The following is a 23,044-nucleotide window of genomic DNA, read 5'->3' as shown; positions in this document are numbered from 1 at the left end:
GGACGGGTGTTTATTGGTTCTTGACAAACCTAGCATTAAATCTGCAGCTTTGCCTGGGAACGTATGTAGTCCATGGAGGCACTATAAGACTATTTTCAGCAGGAATTAGCATGGGAAATTCAAGGGCTGTATTCATAATTCATCTAAACTAGAAAAACTAATATTGAAACACAAATCTTTGCATCATATGTAAAGTAATAATTATGCCTTCATGGAAATGAAAGCACCTTATCTGGAAAATTATGGCAGTCACCTTATTAACGCACTGTGATTTATATCAATATGTAAGTGAAAGCAAACATTATGACCTAAAATGACAAACAAATCAAAAATTATTTTTGCCATTCCATAAATGCATCTTATTTAGTCCTGTTCTCTCATGGCTATTTTTTCTGGTATTGGTTTGCAATGGTTTAGATTTTGTGACTCACATGGTAGTGCAAAGATTTGGTTTTATACTTATCTACTTTCCGTAAATACAATCTTGGAGCTAGATACTCACATAATCCATTTTTTTTTAATTTTATTATTTTTTAGGTTAATTCTGCACAACCTAGTCAACCATTTCCTATTCAGTACTGAAGTGCTTGTATCCTTCTGCTGATGTTCACGGTAAAAATTCTCCTTTTCACAATTTGTTACTTGCTTCACGGTAGCTAAGAGTAGAAGACACAAGAAAGTGTATCGGCTCCCTAGGGAATTTTTAGAAGATGAAACTACTAGAATAGAATTTAAATTAACTCAAATTTTTCACATTAGATTCTAGATTTGACATATCTCTTAAAAAAGGCATCACCTTGACTGTACATCCAATGGGATGTTTGCTGACAGCATCCCATTGAGAAATCTTGCTTTGAGCTGGAAGTTGGTATTTAGGCTCTAAAATTTAAAACAGGAGGTGGGTACTTCTGCATGCATACCATATCACATCTGGCAAAGTAGGGCTTCCTCAAACAGAGTTCTTACATGAAGCTCATCAATTCGTGTCAGTACCACAAGATCAGTTTTTTAATTTGGGACAGATAAAAAGGAAATTTGATGGTAACATTTGCACAGCCACAGAAACATGACTGCTGCTCAGATTACTGCTATGGACCTGAAGAGTAAAATCTTGCCTCCTTTTTCCTTCTAGTCATAGAGAGTTAAGAAGAGTAAGTGAAATATCTATGGGAGGTGTCCTCATTTTTCTACACTACAAAACTCAGCTCCACTGAGGAAGAGCTGGTGACTCTTCTGTATGCAGACATGTTTTTTCATGAAATGAAAAAGAAAAGCTTTAACATAACATAAAAGGAATCACTCCAGCTATGAAAAATGTCCATCCCAGCTCCATTAAGATGAAATTCTCAGCAACTGTGCATTTATACGGTAAATCACTGGTCAAAAACACGTAATATAGACTAATGTTTTGCTAAGTCTAAAGCCCTGAAAATCAAAATAATAATCCAGGCTATACAGACTTAAAAATAAAGGTCTACCACACATTACATAAAGGGTTTATCTACATAAATGTTACAGAACACTATTTATATATTAGCTGCATTCCCCCAAAACATAGAGTGTGGTAGAAACCACATCAGAAGAGTGTGGCAAAAAAGATAGACTACTTGGTCTGAAAGAATACTGGCAGCTACTTAGTGCAGAGGTTGAAAATCCCAGTGCTTGGTAAAAGTTATGGCCCTAATCCCTGAGCAAAGTAGAGAGGTTTGTGCTCAAAGAGAAGAGTCTGGCTGAGGAACAAAATGCACAGGGCCCCTGTGGTTTTTTCAAAAGGATGAAGGACTTGGCTGGATGCAGCTGTACATGCCCTTGTAGTTAGCAGCATTTTCATAAAGCCCACATTGTGCTGTAGGTTTGCTACAGCAAGGCCAGGTAGATCATTGCATTTCCCTGGCCATTACTTCTTTTTTTAACAGCTATTGCAATGTGTGCTATGTCCTCTCTCTTGAGGAAATGAACCTAGGGCTTCAGAACCCTGTAAAGCACCCCCAGTGCCTACATGTGACCACAGAAATCCTTCATTCACCAGGGCATGTGAGATGGGGTCCATATTAAGTATCCAAAAAAATAAAAATAAAATAAGTATTAACCAAGATGATTCAACTGCAATTTGTAGAGGGTCTGTACAAGACCATCTATTGCTTACATTCCATATTAGTGAATCCTAGGTGTTGCAGGTCAGTGGCACTGAGTATTGCTGTGGGAGAACATAATACTCACATGGAGAAAAAAGACTGCATGATACTTAATTTTGAATGGCTGGAATTTAACAGTCTGTTACAGAAAATCCCAGGTGATACTTAAAGAACAAATTCTTTAAGCTAATGCTTAAAGCACAAGATCAAATTTACCTGAATAGTTTTTGAAGATGTAACCTTTATTTATTTTAGTTTCGGAAATGTTTCTATCACCAGTGAATAATCAGTCCTTAATAAAATTTGTTTCTAAAGTCACAGATAGTGATTTGCTCCCACCTAGTGGACCCACCATTTCTTAACAGTTCATCGCTCTGAGAATTATTTTCTCCTGAGTTCCTTCACTAGCAATAGCAGCAGAGAAAAAGAGCAAAGTAGAAACTTTTACCAGACTTGTGGCAAGCAGTTAAATTCAATCTGTGGGAGAGCATACTGCATGTTCTAAGAACTCGTACTCTAAAGAGTTACTAAATTACTAAATACTAATTACTAAAGAATTTTTTTCTACCAGCCAGTGGTCAGAGTATTAGGACTATCATGAGAGATTGAAAAAAACGAATAAATTGTATTATATTTTCATTTCCTTTCAATTGGCAGGGTTGTAAAACTCTTCCTGTGATCTAAAGGTCAAGCAGGGTCTTCTTTGGATTGACCTTCACCTTTGGCCCAATTTTTGCAAATGCAACTTAGGCTAACATATCTAAATGCCCTTATTTCAGCATGTTTACAAGAGAGAATAACCCTGGTGTGTGAGAAACACCAAACCCCCTGGAGTTAAGGTATCAATAATAGTCTGGACAACAGGGTGCCTCTAGCTGGAAAACAGCAGGGCAATCTCGAGTGAATGATGCATTATCTAGAATGCAAGAAGTGAATGGTGTTGTGTGGTTGTCACCTGACAGTGTAGGGTCTTTAAAATATGGCACAGTACAAACTTGGTGTGTACACTATGTCATTATAAGCATGGGCTCTGCCTTGTCTTCGAAACCTGTACATGGAAAGTTCACCAAGTAAAACTAAAGCTTTAGGTAGGATTAAATACAGGTCTAGTATTTTTCATTGGAATTTAATGAGTATGAAAAGTCTTAACCATCTCTATCCCAGAAAACTGTTATGCCCTGACATGCTGCCCTGAGACAGGGACTGTTACCCTCATCTGATGCAGTCATATTAAGCTGTTTGCTTACCATTACAGGGAGCGAGTTTACAAGTCCTCACTGATTCTGGCTTTTCTCCATCACAGTGGTCACCAGCACGGCATATGATCTGCCGGGTCTCAGTGCCCTCCCCACAAGTCACAGAACACTATGAGACAGACACAAGACAATTCAGGATATTTCACAGCAACATGCAATAGTTAATGTGTATAAAATAGCCCAAGGCTGTCTTTCACATTAGGCTATACATTCCAGTAGCTTGTTTTGAAAGCAGGCTTTAGTGAAGGGTGGCATAATGGAAAAATAAGCAAAGAAAGAGGATGGTATTTTCTGCAGTTCTTCCTTTCTGTAATGTTAAATTTATTATTAGAGCATATTATGAATTTTTCTACTTCGTCTTCTTATAGCCAATTCCTGATCTTGACAGTATAACAGAAAGAGAACACAAAGGGCATGGAATTCTAACTCAGTACCTGCTGAGTTAGCTGTAAAGTTCAGCTGTTTGTTCCAAAGACATCACAACAATACTGACAATTGCAGAAACTTTGAGATTCTACCACAGTCCAAGTTGGTCAAACAAACAAACAAACAAAAAAACCTATCTATAAAGCTGTCCTCAGAGTTAGGGAAATACAAAGTTGGAAAGTTGGAGAAAAACAAAATTTCAATATTTGTTTTGCAGGATTGTATATCTAATATTGTGGATGTTTTCCATGTTGGTTTCTAGGATGGCATTATCTGCTGCCAAATTTCATGTCTTGGAGAACTCTGACAAAGTGCAGTCAGGAGCTTTCACCCCAGGCCCAGCTCTGACATTGGAGGCACGAGGTGTTAGCAGAGGTATGGTATTTGCTCATGACTGCTGCTCACCTACCTCAGACCAGGGTCCAGCCTTCCACTGTGCGGGGCACGGTACACGGTTGCACGGCCTGCGACTCTCAGGGCGATCTCCACTGCAGTACTTGAAGTGGACAGAGCGATTTGCGCCATCATGGAGGGGTTGAATGCAACGCACAGTACGGATCTGGTAGCCTGAATTCCCACAGGTTTTTGTGCAGTATTCCCACTCATCTGCTGACCACCTGGAGTGTAAAAAGAACAAGATGCCATCAGAACTTTTACCCATTATCCAAACTGCTGCCAGCTCAGGCAGCCCTTAGCATGCAATTTTTTTTGGTGGTGAAACCACTCAGGTCAGTAACCAGTCTTACACAGACAGGAAAAACATCCAGAACACAGGAACTCCAATCTAGATAGCTATCGGATAGCATCCCAAATCTAACATGGGTTGATTTCCAAACCTACCACAGAAGGCAATCGTTTGTATCTTATCTCTAAGACACACTTACAGAGGCTGTGTGCATTCCTGAAGATTGCACATTCTACGAATGGGCTTTGGCTTTTTACTGGCTTCACAGAAGCTGCGATGAACCATTTTGTTATCACTTTTCCTGCGGCACCCGTATTTGGTATACTGGAACCCTGGAATATATTTCAGAAAAGTCAGGAAAAACAGGTTCTTGTTAGATTTTTTTGACTTAAATATAAGTTTTATGTTCTATTAAATGGTTTTACATGACATATATTTACAAGGTATTTAAACATGCTCACAGTTTGTTCAGTTTTCAAGCACTACATTGTTGCAGAGTGCTCTGTGAATGTTGTTTAAAACATGGCACTAGGGTAGGTTTTCAAGGCCAAAAGGGACTGTTAAGACCCTTTAGTCTAACCTCTGCATTGCACATACAGATTTTGGCAAAGAGACAGTAGAAATTACCTCCTTATTGTCAAGTGGCAGGTCACTGACTAACAAGGGAATAAATCCATGTCCCAAATCTTATTTTAGTGTTCTTGCTGCTGGATGACATCACCCACTCATTTGCTGTACAAAAGTCTTAAAGTGACTTAGAAATTTACATTCCCCGTTATTTGTATAGGAGTAGTGTGCATTCCATAAGTAAAGTGAACACTCAGTAGCATAAATGGCTGGGTTTGTACATCCAAAGAGGCTTTGGGTGCTGCATTTAAACACCTAAAAAGGACTTTTCTTTCTAGGCTGAAGCATTACACTTTTGAATAATCAGACACTTAAGATATTTTAAGATTGGCCACCCCAAATAACAAATAACAAGCTGTTTTTAAAAAGGAAGCCCAAGATTTTTAAAGCATTCACTTCCCCCACCTTCTACTCTTCTACTTTTGGTAATTTGTCATTTATTACTAGAATGTGCTACATCATCTGTTTACCTCCACCACAGGGTTTGGAGCACTGCGACCAACTCTTTAATGCCCACTCAAAAGTATCTATTTCCTCCTGTAGGACGTTGTTGCTGTTGATAGTTGGCACTGAATCCTCGTGAATGATGTATTTATAAGTCAGGCTAGATCTTGTGTCATTCTCCCGAGGAATGATCTATTAATAATCAAATGCAAACAGTGGTAGAAAACCAGAGCCATTATTTATTCTGTAGTGTAAAGAAACTATGGCCTTTTAAGGACACGTGGAAACTGCTGGTTAGCTAATTGGAAAAAAAAAAAAAAAGTAAAAGTCTTCTTTTATCTTCACAGTTAGAGCTAACAATAGTAAAATCAACAGAGAGCTGTTTAAAATGAGATGCCTTTCTAAACTAGCTTTCTAGGCTGGCCAAGTAGGACACCATCATCTGGGATGAAACGATGCAGTGGCCCAGTCATCTGCTTGGCAGGAGACCAGGGTTGGTCTCAAATACTGTTTGACGTGCAGTGACTTTTTTTGTCCACTGAAAGTGTCCCGTTGAAGTCAGAGACCACAATATTTGGCTTGTGACTGATACTTTACCACTGCATGAACAGGCAGCAGTTTACAAGGGAGGGTAACAGCTAGTGAGGAAAGGATTTCAGCCTGCCAGCTGACTCCTCAGCATATGTCTTTCTGACAGGCGTTAACACAGCAAAGTTTGTCTCAGCACAATCTCTGTGCTGACTGTGCACTTTTACAAAAGACAAAACCACCATGTTCCCACTGCTTGACATACAACCTACCAGCACAACCACTGCATCATGCAAAGGCCCATCAGTGTGAAGAGTTTCTATGTCATCTTCTATGTTGTATTCCCACTCCACGCCCAGGTCGATGAAAGATCGGGATCTGGCTTCCTCCCCTTTCCCATTCAGAATATAGTGTCCTGTAGCCTGGTTCTTAATTGCTGAAAGGATTGAAAAGAGTGGCAGTCGTGCCTTCCATCATAGCGTCTGCAATCGTAGTGGCTTATGTGAAACTTGATCGGAGATATTACAGAAAGCTTTTTACAAAAAACATACAAACAAACACTAGGAAATGCTATAGATGCATTCTCAGAAAAAGGCCCTCCAAGACCATCTCATTTAGCCTCCAAATTCCACTCTGATGATAGACACATTTGCATGTTTGATTCAATTTTAGACCTCCTTATCCATATGAGTTAGATACAGATACAGAGCTAGAGATGGACTGAAAAACTTCTTCCTGTGTAATAATACGCACATTTTCCATATTGGTTTAGTTCCCAGGAAGCACGGGTAGTAGCAAGAAACTCAGGTCAAATCTTCAGAGTTTCCCTTCCTCCACATTTGCATAAGACCAAACCAGCATCACTGGGAATACACACCTCAGGAGACTCTAAGTGCATTCCTTATATTCCTCGGGTTATAAAAATGACAGCTTTTTTCTGTATTTCACTGTCTTTTGCGTATGTATTTAAGAACCAGATGCTAAAATCAGTAAGCAAAGAGCTGAGGCATTTGAACTCCTGGGAAACTTACTGGTTTTGGGTTCCTGCAACACACCTTGGAAGTCATGTAGTGTGCAGGTTATTATTGTGCTCTGATGACAAGCCATTACATCAGAAATCTGAGAGGTGGGCTCTCATTTTTTCTTTTGCAGATCACCATAGAACATGATAAAATATATGCAGAAATCTCACATGTTCCTATGATTAATGAAACTACTTACTGCCAAATCAAAGCTATCCCCTGAAAGGTATGAGCAGGCTGTGCTTGGTCCACACAAATATCTTGGACCTCAAAACCCAGGAGTTTTTCTCTGACATTAGCACAGCCAAAACTATTGTCTCTTCTTTTTATTTTTTATTCTTTTTTCTTCTTCTTTTTTTTTTTTTTTTGGTAACTGACTTAACTTTGCCTAAAGAGTTTAAAATTCGGACAGTGCCTTCGCACAAAAAGAGCTGGCTAAAAGAATGTTAGAAACAATGAATGATCTCACCCCTCTAGTGTAAGCTAAAACTCCCTTAAGCATTAGGAAGTGGTAAGTAGCAAGACACAAGCTGATTAACAACAATATGGTATTTCTTACATAAGAAAAATCTCAAATGAAAGGGACTGCAATTATATGACAAGTTCTCCAGTCTTTCTTTCCATTAAAAATGCTGTTGCTTACAATCTGCAGCAAATAAGAATAATTAAAGATAGTGAATTTCATTCACAAAACAGAATGCATCTTTTTTTTCTTTTTTTTTTTTTTTTTTTACTCTGGCAGCGCCTGTTTAAATTTGAGCGATGACAGTCTTTTATTAGTAAGCATGCAAATTGGATCAGTTTAATATTTTGAAGAATTCAGATGAGAATTAAATTTGATTGCTAAGCTTATGCTGTTGAACTCAGTCCTCAACATGCAATTCTGAATGCACATATTTACCCTAAATACTTTAATTTGGTTATCTCATTTCTCAGGTTCTTTTGCATGACTGCCCCATGCTTCTCATCATGCCTCAAAGCCAAACCTGAGGAGAGAAACACTTACCAAGAAAGTGAGGAGAAGCCTCGTCTTCTTGGATAAACACATGTCGAGCACCAGGAGGGATATCAAACATCTTAAGGTACCCTTTGGCATGTGTAGTAGTCAATGGAGAAAGCAGAGGAGGAAATAAAAAGTAATAGCCATGGTTAGGAGCGCTCTACATCATCCAGCTTCTACTTGCAGAAGAGGGCATCCATCAACTGAGAAGCAGTGCCACAGAGAAACTGATCAAATAGTTTTGTAACATGTTTGGCAAGACTTCCTTGTGCTTTTCCTCTTTCAGGGAGAAAAGAGAAACCAGTTACAAATCTATTTGTCGCTGGATTAGCTACTCTCCTATAGGCCATAATGATTAACAATTCAGGCAAAAATATGTTTCCTATGTTTCTGAGCATACAAAGGAGAAAAACAAGATTATTTTTTTTTCCAGATCACCCATCAGCCAGACTGTTAGATTTGAATTTATTTACTGTACTGTTACATGTTTATGTCTTAAGTGTGCCTATTTACTTCTGAGACATCAACGACTCTGAAGAAAGTTGGATGTAGTACAGAGTGTATTATTGCTACACTTAAGGAAGGCCTTGTCTATGTGGAAGTTCATTACTGACAACTGTGAAATGTAAAATGAATCAATTCAAGTATTACTGCTGAGGTGAAAGGGCTGAACTCAACTCTCTATAGCTAAGAGTATGAAACAGTTCCCAAAGACAAGAATTCCTATTTTCAATTTTAATTATTTATCAGTCCAAACCACAAGTAATTAGTGTGATGTTAAACACGTACTACGGTAATTTAGGAAGACTAAAATCTGTCTTCAGAACCCGTCAACAGGCACTTCTATTTAAAGTTTTAAAGAAGAGCTACACAGGTACCAAAGTGAATGTATAATTAATTGGATGTAAGGATGTGAAACTCTGAGTTCATAGCATTTTCATATTCCTCTATTTTCCCTATAACACCTGCATATTTAATTATGATAAATCTTCTTGGATCCATTTTTAAAGAGCTGAATAAGTTTTTCCTCTGATTTGTACTCCACAATCCAATTTCCTGCTACCAAAGCAGTGTAGATGTGACAAGACTTGTAGTATTTGTGCATTGCAAACAGAAGATTTAGCATTTAAGTAACTGTTTCATCTGAGGGATTCTAAGACTAACCAATAAATGTGTAGTTTGCCATGCGTCTGACATAGTACTGCTGCTTGGATAACCAAAGAAAAGAAAATGAAGAACTATGAGTGTGTAAAATCATGGTCTTGGCTGATGAGTGAATGCAAAAGCAGCATTTGCTGACTTTTTTACTGACCATTTTTTGAGCATATGAAACAAAACTTTTGCCTGATTTTGTGTTATCTATCAACATCTAGATGAAGATGAGAACTATAGCAAGAACTCTCGAGTTGCCATGGATGTCGCTCTTTCTGCAAGCACATGGAACTTACCCAGAGTATTTTTAGACTCCTTTGTTTCAGAAAGGGAAATATTGCGAGCTCCTTTGGGCAATGTAAATGCTCCTCTTGTCTTCCCTTAAATAGAACGTCTGTAATTAGTGTTATGGGAGCCAAGCCCTGTTATTTCATTGACTACATTGTCAGCCAGATGGTCTTAACAAATATAAAGTAGAACTTACGTTCTGTGTTCAAAGGCATTTAAAGCAGTATTAGACACATCTAGCAAATTTTAATAGTCAATGAAAATTAGACCAGTGAAAATTCAGATAGGTGATTTTAAGTTGGATACTTGCAGATTTCATTTTCCAGAAACTTGAATTCTTTTTGGCATCTCTTGCTTAAATGTTTTCCTGTTGGAAGAGGTCAATTAGTCCTTTTAATGACTAGATTGCCAAAGTTACCATAAAACAATAAACATTTCACAAACACTTTCATCACTTTCATTAACATTTGGAAGTGGCTGATCAACAGCAGTCTTTCCTGAACCATATCCTAGCACTGTCTGTCACTTTGAATTGTAGTGCTTTCCAGGCACTGAGAACATTGTGAAAACATCCAGTCACACACTATCACCCCATAAGACAATGCAGTATTACTCAGGGCCCCCAGGCAAAAATGCTGAGACAGAGCATGATGAGGTCAATAGAACATTTTGCCCTCTGCTGGCCTCTCATTTGCCCTGTTATCTCCCAGGCAGTAAGCCAAACCACAGGCGTAGGTACACTGACTGCAAGCTGTGAGCTGCAAACCACTGCTATAGAAAATAGAAACCAGACTCATTAGAGAAAGCTCTTCCTGGACTGGATCCGAAGTTGTGACACGAATATTCCCTCTGCCCCCCAAACTACATTTTCATTTTTCTTAGTGAAAAAGATTAGAAACACACTTATAAGGCTGAGCACTTATTTCTCCTGATTACAGGAGGTGTTTTGTTTTGTTTTCAGAAAAGCATAGTAACTCCCAGCTCAAGAAATACACAGGTCTATACATGAGGCTTAAGTTATAGTCTTAAATTTGAGTAATTCTTACATTATTCTGTGTCTAATGCATCAGTCCCCCTGTCATCCCTTTCAGAAAGGTTCTCTACTGGCTCGGATAATTACAATCAGTAACCTTTTTCCAGTTGGTTTGTAATAATTACTAAGTATTTTCTGCAGAATATTTCATATATTTTATTTCCATTCACACAATAACTTGTCTTTGTCCAAGTTTAGTTTGGTTGCTCACTTACTGTCCAAAATTAGTTACCAATGCTGCAGCAATGCTTTCTTCATTGCAGCAGTTACCAGCCTCTGAACTGTTAAAGAAGATATTCACACTATCTGTCCCTAAGTCTTTCTCCACTCTGTCTTAAAGCACTTAGTTCTATCAAACAGGTATTACTGAAATAGCACCAAGTCATACATACTCATATCCCTGAGTAGCTTCCCTACACTGAAATAAAAGCAATAATAGGAAAGTCCTGAAATGCAAAATATTCTCAGCAAAATATACAAGATAATGCTGCCCTGGCTTAACAAATAACTGACTAAATATAAATTTCCGAGGAAGTCCAAGGAGATCTTAAATAATTATTGATGAGATGTGCTGCAATGTACTCCAGTCTAGTCTGAGCATTTTAACCAGCACATTCTTAGTTCAGAGCTGACAGAATGCTTTTATATGTTTCACTGGATGTCAGTTATACAACTCAAAAGATGACAGAAATGAGGGTTTCTTCCAAAATATTTTTATATTTGGTTCAGAATTAAGTTGAGCTTATTTTTCATTTGTTTATTTAACTAAAAGTCTGTAATTCGTGATGACTAATTTGATATGAGGATCTATATATTCGTATGCAAACAAGTTCTTAAAACTTGAGTTTAGGTTTGAGAATAAAAACTTGTGAAAAGCTTCAAAGGGAAAAAAAGTATTTCCTCTAGTCATCCTACATACAAAGTATGTTACACTTAGCATCAAGTAAAGTACCTTGATTTCTTCTGAATTGCACTGTTAAGAAGAATAGTTCATTTTTGTTTGGCAGAACTCGGTGTATCCCCACTTAACACAAACATTGTCTGTTTGGGCTTCAGCATTTACAAAGAACTAAACATGTTCTGCCTGGTGAGTGTTTCTGGATACACCAGACTTTCAAACTTTCTTCTAATTAGTCCTTCAAAAGACAGAAACATTCCAGTGTTTTAAAAGTTTAAAAGAACTAAATTTATAGGCAAGAAAATGCTATTCCTACCAAGCTTTTTGGGAGTGCGGGTAAAGGTTCCTTTCACAGTTCGGCAATGAGAGTTATCTCCGCCACAGACACCACACTTATCTTCAGCCTTATTGGAGCCAATTTCCTTGTCACAACCCACCTTCTGCAGAAAGAAGAGCAAAAAGAGACATGGCTTTATTGTAGGCTGTAAGTTTTTGTCATAGAGGGAGCAATCTCAAAATCAATGCATTCAGGAACTTGCCACCCAACACTGATCTATTTTATTTAAACACAAATTACTTGAAAACCTGGTGCCGCATGATGGTTTCCTAGGTGAAGAACAAGAACTGATTGTCATGTTATATCCACTCTACGTCAAGACTAGGAAAGATGGGAAAGATGGAAAAAAATATCTTTTCAGACAGGAAACTTAAGTGTAAATGAGGCAAATGAAACCATTAGTTGAAGAAAAGCGGAGTATTTGCATGGAACAGATTCATGCCACTGCTCTAATTTAATTTAAATTTCAAGTAATAATGAGGAATGTGATGCTGCAAATATTTAATTTCAAAACATCTGCAAAGTCTATCTCTGCACTATTTACAGAGTTCTGATTGCTGCTAAACAGAGTTGTTAGGTAACAGCACAGTTCAAATTCAGTGATGGTCTTGGGAAGGTGCCACTCACCACACATTCTCCACGAACACAAATGCTGTAGGGATCTTTATAGGAACAGCGAGTCCCATCATGTGCCAGCTGTTTCATATAAGCAACATCTCCTGTTTCTTTGGATTGGCAGTACAGGTGGCATCTCTTATTAGCTGCATAGCAGAGAAACAGAAGTAACTGCATAAGTTAACAGAAACCCAGATGAGCTTCAGAAAAACATCCCACTAAAGGCAGACAGAGAATAAGACAGAAAGGACCTTAAACAGACAGATGTGGGGAAAAACACACAGCAAGTTGCTTTTCTCTGAACTATGGGCCTATCGCTTTGAGATATTCTCAAAGAAATCAGTTCCCTTCCAAAGAGGCTCCTAGAATTGCATTCTCCAATACTCCGCATGTAGCTTCCACTTTGATCTTATTGGGAACAGGGCTGAATTTAGGAAATGATATCATATGAAAAGAACAGAGGGTATGGGTCTTTTAACTTTCTTTAGCCTTTTTGGAAGATACCAGCTGAATGTCGCTATCTGAATCTGACTCCCTAGACAAGCATATAAAGGGTTTCTCTGGAGATACCTGAGGAAAAAATGTCAGCAACTCAAAGCAGCTCTGAAACACCTTTCAGTGAGCTAAGAAACTTTGTGCTTGAGCTGTCCTCATTACTCAACGTAGTTACTGGGTTCAATTAGAGTTAGGAGTGAAGAATCAGGCTCTGGCTGCTGGACCCATACAAGAGTGGGAAAATACTACGAAAGGACTTCTCCAGTAGTGCCATTAGAACAAAATACTACTTCTGGTGCAAATTACTAGTAGTGGTAGCATTCATGTTTTGCACTCAAACAGACAAACAGCTGCATGGGAGAGAGGGCAGGAAGAGTCTTTCAGGACCTGAGCACAGCTTTCTACACTTGGCCCCAACAGTCATGGGCATTAAATGCAATGAGCACCCATCAACTATTCCAGCAGCTGCAAGCCTCAGCTTTCACACTGTGTTCTCACTAGGAAGAGGATGAAAGTTAGGGGAAGCTACCTGGGCTAGGGTTGGAGAAAGTACAGAAGTTTCAAAAATTTCTTTCTGGGCCATTCTTTTTTCCCACTTTTTAGTCTCAGCTATGCTCGCTCTTACCCCAGCTATTTCCAGTCTCTGCATGGTGACTGGAACGAGACTGCCACAAGCTCTGCAAGATTTGAGGACTGACTTGTAATAAACACAGAAAAACAGAACTTACAGTCGGGGTGTTCGTATGGCAGCCAGTGGTGTTTGCTGTTCTGATACTCAAAGTGGGAGTTGCGTTGCTGACACTGCTGCGCTCTGAAGTCCTCAAAGTGCTTTGGACACTCTTCTGTATTGCAGAGTTGAAACTCAAAATTGACACCAGCACAATCTTCACCTCCATTAATTGGCCTGTGAGGAGAAAACATTCAAGAGATTCTAAAACCCTCTGAACATTACTTCTTTTTTTTTCCTTCTACCTTAAAGTGAAATTCACACTCAATTGTAAGTAACAATTCAAAAAAAAAGGGAGTGTGAACTGACAGAAATGGAAACAGAGCAGTTACACTGCACGGATATGCACTTGCAATGTAACCTCCATGTTTGCCCAAACATCCCAAAGGCACGTGCTGAAATGCAGTAGCAATGCATGTGCACATGTATGCTGCCAATTGTTGATTTACAATTAGGGATCATCTAACAGTTTATCCTGCAGCTTGCTGAGCTTGCACACTATGTTCTCTTCACTCTTACACATCAGCTAAATCCTTCACGGGATGTTTTTCCACAGGCTTTCCTCTGGAAATTCTTGAATTCTCCAAAAATGATCCTGGCTCCCTGCAAAAAGCCATGTTTCAAGGGGCTTGAACAGAATGTGAAGTTTGGCAGACTCCATCCCAAAACATAAATGCCATTTCAGCCAACACCTACAATGATTACCAATCAATGTAACTACCACCAAGACAGAAGACCTACATTGGATTGTTGCACTGGCGTGTTCGGAAACGAACTCCAGTTCCACAGGTTCGTGAACAGGATCCGAATTTTGTCCAGGGTCCCCAGTTGCCATCCTGCTTCAACTGGTTAGCATTCTTCCACATGCAGTGACCTTTGTAGCACCACTGAGAGAAATAGGGCAAGGAAAACAGAAACCAAAACAAATGTATAATCACAGTAATGTTAAAAGTCCGCAGAGGTGAGCTCATGGGGCTAAGAAGGGATGCCTCAGAAAACAGATGGCAAACAGAGACTTTCCTGGGGACAAAGTGGGTGAGGGTCTCTGTACTCTGGGCCCTGCAGTGCCTGATCCCCCTCCTCAATAAGCAGCACTGCCACACCTGAGCCTGTATCCTTTCACCGGCAGATGCACAAAACATGTTATACTCTTTTCACTTGATTTAAATAATTCTTTGCTTCGTTTGAGTTGCTGCCATCTTTTTAAAGGAATTTTCATGTTCTCACTATTGTATCACAGGATGAAGTTCTTGATGAGGATTAGTAGTTTTTTTATTTTACTTTTTTTCCTAATACTGGTCAAATAAAACACTCATGCAAATAAGCTGGAACAGAGGGCTAGTCACTGGGCAGGGTATTTTTTTGCTGCTGGCTAGGGCATATCCAGATAGTATAAGTGGCTCTGTTTTACAAGGAATTTGTTAAACAAACATTTGCTTGAGTATAATTGTATAATTAAAAATGAATTAGAACCAGGACATTCACTAATGGGGATATTAAAAGGCAAAAATAAAAACTAATCCTAAGTCTACACAAACATTTACCCACAGGATGTCTGGACCACAAACACTAAGAAGAGTTTGGGATTAAATACTCCTGTCCTACAGTGACAGCATCATTTGCTGCCAGGGATTCTTAATGGTGCTTTATGGGCACTTTGCAGATGGGAGAAGAATCAGAAAAAAAAACAAAAAAAAAAAAACCATAACTAAAAGGCCACAGTAGAGGATGGGAGTGGGCTACACCTGAACTAAGGGCTAAGTGTCCTCAACCTCCAAGATTTAGTCTGTATTACAACCAGATTTGAACAGTTCACAGAACACCACAGTGGGAAAGCACAGCTCCTGCTTTTCCCTTCCTCTGGCTCCACCCAGGGGATGCTGGCCTATTTCCTATTTTCCCTTCGACCCGAATGAATGCAGTTGATTTTATTACTTTTACTACAAACACAGCAAAAATACAGTACTCACTTTCCCAGGGGCACATTCTGTCCCATCGAGTGGAGGCCCTTTCTTAGTCTTACAGAAGTACGGGTTATCTGGATGGCTGCACCACAACTGCTTGCATGGGTCAAACGTTCGGAACTGAAATGGAGAACATTTATGAGATGAAACTCAAAATTAGGTTACTGATACGTTTTGGATAAGGGTTCAATATCTACTACAGCTATCAGTAAGTAAAGTGTCTTCAGAAAGGGAACGGTAGTGCTTATTCCCTGCATCCCCTGGTCCTGAACTGGTAAGAAGATGGAAGGAGGAGGCCTCCAAAGTGGGAGGAAGATGATTTTTTTCCCTTCTTCCTCGGGATCACAGGCTTCATGCCACAAGTCTGTGTCTTGTTGACTGTGCTGCTGTCTACCTGACCATTAAACCAAATGACTCAGATGACTAGGTTTCACCCATAAATCTCTCTCTCCTCCTTGTATATCTGTTTAAACTACTACATTAACTGCTCTTCAACTGTGAGAAAATGCATATTTTGCAGCTATTACATAAGGCCAAACACCAACTTGCTGAACGAATGTTTGTCTTCACAATGACTGCCCTGGACATACCGCTGTGCACATTTTATAGCCAACACCAAAATCAAAGCGGCACTGTTCATCCATGGAATAATTGATGCCTGGCAGCTCAGGAAGCTTGGGCCAATCGTGTTCAAAAGGGTCATCGAGAAGACAGTCATAGGAGCTGTGGAAAAATGCACAGGAAAAAAATGCAAGAAAATAATAATTACTTTTTAAATCAGTAAGATTAAAGTATTTTTTCTTAGATGTCAATATTGGCAATATTCCTTTAACCTGTTTTCTGTCCTATTTATATATGGATATTATTCTCTGAAGTGCAGACAGTCCCTTATGTAAAAACACTGCCTTGCACAACGTGACTGGGCACTGGATGGGAAGATCCAACAGCAAAATCCCCACATTTGCTAGTGGAGCAGCATCTTAGTTCAGTACATATGGAATTTGTGCTTTATTTTCCTGTCACCAGAGGCAGAAAACAAACACTTCCAGTTCTTAGTGCCAAAATCTCTCAGTGTGCTCTGTTTCTCAGTATGCTCCTGCACGAGTCCAAAAACAAGGCCTAACACAAAGCCTGCTGGAGTCAACGGGAGCCTTTCCACTGACTTCATGGGGCTTTGAAGCAGGACAGTAGTCTGAGAACAGGCCCTGAAATCTATGGTATACTGCTGTTGCAGTGAGTCACAAGGAAGCCTACTGGAATGCCTTTGAATGCTGAATCCCTGTCTGGAAGCAGAGAGCAGCCCCCATCAGAGGATCCCATTCCGCAGTATCAGAAGCCCCCGTATCAGTGTGTTTATAACAAGGGGCTTCGCAGACAGAGGTCCCATTTATGACAGCTGTGTCTGCTCCTGGTGGGCCTCTCTTCTTTGCCATCTAATGGAGGGCCCCCCACTGGCCCCACATCCCAGGGAACTGCATAGACTTCTGTTCCCTTTAGTAAAACAACTAGATGAGTGCTGACAGGTCCTTACTGTATGTATCTTTTGAGTTCTTGGCCGCTGCATCTGGACCAGTGGTAACGATGAAAGGCAGCCTGCACCAAGGGAGCCATAACGCTCCCCATTGCTGTCTCATCCCCACATCTGTTCCCTTGACCATCGTGCTCCATTCCTAGTCTGAAACAAAGGATGGGTATAAGAGCTCCAGTAGTTTCTGCTTTGCAAATGGTAAAACAGCTGTAAAGAAAACAGTTTCTCATGCACACGTAATCATTCAAAATGAAATTGTTCTCTGCGTTCTAAAGATAGCACCTGCATTTCAAACAGATCTTCTTCTTCTATGAGGACTCGCTGAATACTCTTCCGTTTATACTTCATTTTATTTGTTAATACCAGAAATGAACTACTAGATGGTGATTTCTGCTTCCATTTCAGATAAAGGAAAACAACACTTCTGCTATTAGATATCAGTTCATTCAGACATTGAACTGTTTGTGTTAGTATACTCACTTATCTAAAGCACCTATTTATACTTAGAACTAATGTGGTTATCATGTTGCACATCCAAAGAGCTAATTAGGTTAACACATTAAATTTTGAAGTGTGTATCTGGTGCAGCTTAACATGGAAATGACTTGGTCATCTCAAATTCGTCTAAGTTCCTCCTATATTATTTCAACACTGGCAGAAAAAAAAAAACACAACAGTGAACTGAACAAGTACCTGCACTAATTAAGGAAGACAAAAAAGCAGAACCTCAGTGCTTGACATTAATTCACCCAGCAGCTAACAGAGATCTTTGCTTGATCAGTTATTCCCATTTTATCATTCTTTACAAAGTGCCAAATGAACACATTAGTACAGACCTTTTAAAATTAAACCAATTCAAATAAAAAGAAGATGGAACACCATTTTGCTGGTAATCTAATTCTATAATTTAGACTTACACGTGACCAGTTTCATGAGCAACAACAAAAGCTGACGAAAAGCCATCTTCATGGTTGAGAGTGCAGCTTCGAACCGGGTGACACATGCCAGTAACAGGAGCATACCCTATTGAGAGAAACCATGTCTGATTCTTTTACCCATTACATTTATTTTAAACTAGACACCTCAATAAATTTATTACCTTAGAAGAACCTAGAATTCTTTTTCTTTGTCAATTTTTCCTCTGTCTTTGCAATTACTGTCTGCAATTATTGTCTCTGCAATTACTGACAAACTAGGTTTGGTTCTGCAAATTATCTGGATTACTTCACGTACTCATGCTCTTATCACCAAAAATGTACAGGATTCCTGTTCAATTAAACATTAGAGCATTAGGCTGTTTTGATTGGTTGGTTGGTTGGTAGTTTTTTTGTTTGTTTGTTTGCATGTGTTCATAGTAGTACCTTCATTTGCATTCTGCTTCGTGCATATTGCGTACCTTTTCCTCAGTAAAAGATGAGATCTTTCTGAAGACAGGGAATTCTGCCTAACATCTCATCCTAACCAGTTTCACTCCAGGCATGCTAGTCCAGATCTGAGGGCAGACTCAGCACCCTTGCCTCATCCTGAAAGGTGAAGTGACTGAACACAGACATTTAAGACATCTCCAGCTGGACAGCCAGAACACGGTACATTTTTCATAAAACTATGTGGAGAAGCAGAAATGTACGTCAAACAGTAAGGGTTCACCAGCATAAAACTGAAAAGCCTTCTTGCTAAAGGGCATTTCTGACTGAAAACATGTCACTCTTACCATGTGCTAAGCAAAGACTGGTAAACTTTGGACATTTGACCTGAACGTACTACTGGTACCATATTAAATTATATATACTACGCTGCTTCTCCATGACTGGATAATGAATTGTGGCCTTTTCTTCTGAGACAAGTTGCAGGATTTGAGTCAAAGGCACAGAAGATAGGCACAGCAAGCACTAAAGGGGACTGTGGTAGCTGGCAGAAGGAATGGAACCAAAGAACCATTTGCAGCGCTGGAGCTGGGCATGTGGCTGAGGCACCAGGAGGAGCTGCAGGATTTCATTATGACAATCTCTGTGGACTGACACAGCGAACATGAGAGAGGAAGCAGAACTGCTAGTGGGCTTGTGGAAACTGAGGCATTAAAGACAGAGGGCCTGTTTGACTGTCTAATACTGCGTTTATTGTGGTGGAGGCCATTACACTTAGCTGGACAGCTTTGTTTCAGAAATTGCTCAATTTTCTAATCCTCTTTTCCACCTGCAAGCAAAGTAAGAAGCATACAAAACCACAATGTCTCAGTTAAGAGGAACCCTTGGTCCTACCGCAGACCACAGCACAAGTGATGAAACTGCTTGTTTGGTTTGGATAAATCATTACGAGGTGCATATTCTGCACTGTAACTATGTAAAAAACAAGGAAATAAAAAAGGGACCAGTTTGCAGAGCTGCACAGAACAGCAACATTTCAGAAGCCTCACCCTGACTTCTATTTTTCTGCACTGACAAGTCACACTGAATTTCTTTCCCATTATCCTTAGTTCCTTGAGTCATAAGGACTAATGCAGTATCAAACTATCTGGTACACTGTTGTAACAAAATAAAAGCAAAGTGGAATGCAAAGTGTATTGAGAGTTCCTAATATTCCCTGCATGCATTCACAAAACCACAAATTGTTTGATGAAAGTAAACAGCTATTTACTTACATCTGTAAGGTAAGAAACGCCTGCTGCTGCAGTTAGGTATAAACAGCAAGGTCTACCATGGCAAGGACTACTTGATTTTGAAAAAGTATGTAAAATGAAATAGAGGAAATAATTTCTCTCCAGAACACAGTAATGAGTACATGCTTACATGCTATGTGGGCCTTTCCTAAAGTTAGGATAGGAAACTGAAAGTTACTGAGTACATGCTTTCCTGAACAGGACCAAGTTTCAATATATAGTTTTAAAATGGAACACTTAAGTACTTGCTGAGCCAATGCCAATATTCCTTATTGTCTCAAGATCATATAATAATGCAATTTTATTATTTTTTTCTCCTTTTTTTTTTGGACAGGCACTAGACAAAGAAAAAAAAAAAAAGAAACAACAACAAAGCAAACCAAAAAAAAAAAAAAAAAAAAAAGCAAAAAAAAAAAAAAAAAGCTCCAGGTCAGCAGTGTTACCTTGCATACCAGCAGGCCCAAAATCTTGCCTGGTCAAAAAGATGGCATGATCGTGGTGCTCCGAATGATTGGGGTCTGACTTCTGCTGCTGATACGCCCAGCGACAAACATTTTCCAGACTTCTCGAGGGATTTCCCCTTTCAATCAAGCTAATGGACTGAAAAAGAAACACATTAGATCCGGGAGCTCCTAAAGGTAGGAAATTCAGGCAAGTTTTGATTTTCTTGGAGCACCAAACAGGTTTCTATTTCTTCTTCCCTATTTCCCTATCACTCTAACTAATGGTAGTCCTCTATCCTATGAGAAAAGACAAAACAAACAAAACAACAACAACAAAAAACAAGTACAGCTGGACATTGATCTATAACACAGAACTGATATTCCTTCTTGGCCTCATTGTCTTTGATCCCCAGGCAGAGCCAAAGGGGTGTGCATATGTAATAGTGCATCTTTAGGATATTTTTTGAGGACAATATAATGAGTATTTACATCATCTACAAACTAATGGCCTTTCTGTGTATGGCCTGTAACGTGCAGGAGAAAAACACAACATGATGTTAGCATTGAATAAGGACATTTTTATTTCCTTTGTTGGGACTTGCTTACATTCTTGACTGCCAGAAGACAACATGACTCGTTTGAGTTAAATGAGAGCACAGTGACAACATACACAGCCTGTACGGAGGAAGTGAATAATATAAACACAGAGGACAATGCCTCACAACTGGTGCAAAACCCTGTAGCGCCAGCAAATCTGTACTGATTAACACAGATTAACCATCTGGTTCTGTGAGATTTTTGCTACAGAGCATGCTTACAAGCTCAGTAGTTGAAAAGGAAGTGACCAAATTTAATTACAAGACCAACATCATATTGGTCTTTTGCCTTGCCCAAGTTCAAGGTCTAAGTTAAGTGGAAGGGATATGCAGCAGTAGCACTAAACAGCACTAGCAGTTTTCTCTCATCCTGAACAACTTAACAAGCATTTGTTTGAAAACTCTCTGAATGTATTTTACCAACAAAATAACATTGTTGTACAAGTACTATCCAGGGCAAAAAGCAGGGGAGTGTGCTATGACCCAGTAAAAGGAGTGTACACAACGAGAAAAGGAGATGGTTTCCCTAGCAGCCTGCTTGCAGGTGTGGCACCAGCAAGTTGTATTGGTCAGTCAAGATGATTGCTTCTACTAAACTGACTTCACTACCTAAGGTAATTCTTCCTGAGGGTAGAATTCAGGTTGCAAGCCCAAGCAGGCTGAGCTCTGCCAGGAGTGGGGCTGCAGTGGGTCAAGGTGCTCCCCACCTCCTCTCAGCCCATCCTTCAATAGCATCATCAGGGGCACATCAGCAGGACAGATCCAATCACTGCAACCTTGCATTTAAATTTAAACACAGATACTTAGTGACATTACAAAAGGAATACACTGGAAAAGTGTTCCACCTGACTGAATCTATCTAATATGACAAATATTTGGTTGCTGCAGTCTTTCAGCTTCTATGTGATAAATCAGCTGCAAAGTGACTCTGCAGCCGGTTGTGCACCTGCGTTACAGAAGGGACACCAATAATCAATCTCAGGTATAAGGGCACAAGCATATTTAGCACATGCCAAACAGGGAAGGCAGTTCTCTGCAACCAGTGGTTCAGTAGACCTCTGTCTCTGCACTTGTTCACATAGTTCCCATGGACTATGGTTACAAAGAAGGTAAATGTGAAGAACTGGGTCAGAGGCTTGCTTACCTTTGCGTACCCCAACATGATCATTCGGACCAATACAACATTTATATGAACACCCAGGGATTCATCATGGTAAATTTCATTCACCTGAGAAAATAAAAGGAAAACTTGAAAAAATCACCAATGATAGGGAATCTTCCAAGGCCATGTATCTGTCATTTCAAGTGCTTATATTACTACAGTCTTCTCAGAGAAGGATTCAAGACTGAAATCGTTTCCATGCAGTAAGAAATGTAGGCTACCCTTCCCGTCATCATATACCCCCTCACTGAGAAGTTTCTGAAGCATGTTTCAAGACTCCTCTCAAATATAATGGCCTTTGGAGCAGGGCCAATTGAAGAGTTGTTTGGGAAAAGAGAGAACTCAAACCCTGAAAATACTTATCTCAACACTCAATTTCACTTGTTTGATAAACATAATGAGGGAAATTAAGCTATTCCTGAAAGCAAGGTTATAGCAATGTGTTCATAGTCACTGAGGGATTTAAAAGCAGATAAGAGTTTGTTTTAACAACAGATAAAGCCATCACCATCCAGCCCGCATGGTCACCACCTCTGCTATGCCATCTGGCCACTGTAACTCTGGATGAATTCCCAATCCTGTTTCTATTTGCTTCGTCAACCATTTGTCTCTCTTCAATCAGTTTAAACACATGGGATGAGTATTTTAGTGGGAAGAATGAGAGCATATTTTTCATTTTGTAAAAGACTCTGCTGCCAGTAGCTCTCACTCAAGGAAATATGCCATTAACTTGAGCATAGGTTTGTCCTCAGAAAATACTTGAGGATTTGACTTTGAGCCATTTTTGCATTCTGAAGCTCTGGAATATTCAGACAATGACACGATCAATGAGGCTCCATTTCTGCACACATGTAGGCATGTGTTTAGCTTTAAAGATTTGAATAATACTCCTGATTCTAAATCAGTCTTAAAATTAATGGGCAAAGTGTTTCCAAATCCCAGAAATGCTTTGGAAGTTCTCATCTGAAAGTTTTACAGTCAACAGCGTTGCCAGAGACATAAACCCTGTAGTATACCTCACAGAGTA

At 39.5% G+C, this 23,044-nt stretch overlaps 1 protein-coding gene across 2 annotated transcripts in view; it reads right to left on the bottom strand.

Moving 5' to 3' along the window:
* Positions 1–23,044, bottom strand: part of ADAMTS3 (ADAM metallopeptidase with thrombospondin type 1 motif 3) — a 134,243-nt gene that overhangs the window by 4,405 nt on the left and 106,794 nt on the right. For both annotated transcript variants that reach the window (XM_082759722.1, XM_082759723.1), the window contains 16 exons: positions 22,000–22,083; positions 20,260–20,416; positions 18,078–18,183; positions 17,164–17,307; positions 16,223–16,355; positions 15,639–15,752; positions 14,410–14,555; positions 13,670–13,845; positions 12,459–12,592; positions 11,811–11,934; positions 8,130–8,210; positions 6,374–6,537; positions 5,600–5,765; positions 4,702–4,834; positions 4,227–4,434; positions 3,383–3,500 (listed from right to left, as the gene is read on the bottom strand). In XM_082759722.1, the coding sequence (XP_082615848.1) occupies positions 3,383–3,500; positions 4,227–4,434; positions 4,702–4,834; positions 5,600–5,765; positions 6,374–6,537; positions 8,130–8,210; positions 11,811–11,934; positions 12,459–12,592; positions 13,670–13,845; positions 14,410–14,555; positions 15,639–15,752; positions 16,223–16,355; positions 17,164–17,307; positions 18,078–18,183; positions 20,260–20,416; positions 22,000–22,083 (2,188 nt within the window). The remainder of the gene's footprint in view (positions 1–3,382; positions 3,501–4,226; positions 4,435–4,701; positions 4,835–5,599; positions 5,766–6,373; positions 6,538–8,129; positions 8,211–11,810; positions 11,935–12,458; positions 12,593–13,669; positions 13,846–14,409; positions 14,556–15,638; positions 15,753–16,222; positions 16,356–17,163; positions 17,308–18,077; positions 18,184–20,259; positions 20,417–21,999; positions 22,084–23,044) is intronic.

The sequence above is a fragment of the Aythya marila genome (genome assembly GCF_965140915.1).
Source record: "Aythya marila genome assembly, chromosome: 4".
In the NCBI taxonomy this organism is placed as follows: Eukaryota; Metazoa; Chordata; class Aves; order Anseriformes; family Anatidae; genus Aythya; species Aythya marila.
The sequence above is the reverse complement of the archived record's forward strand: the minus strand, read 5'-3'. Positions and strand labels throughout refer to the sequence as shown.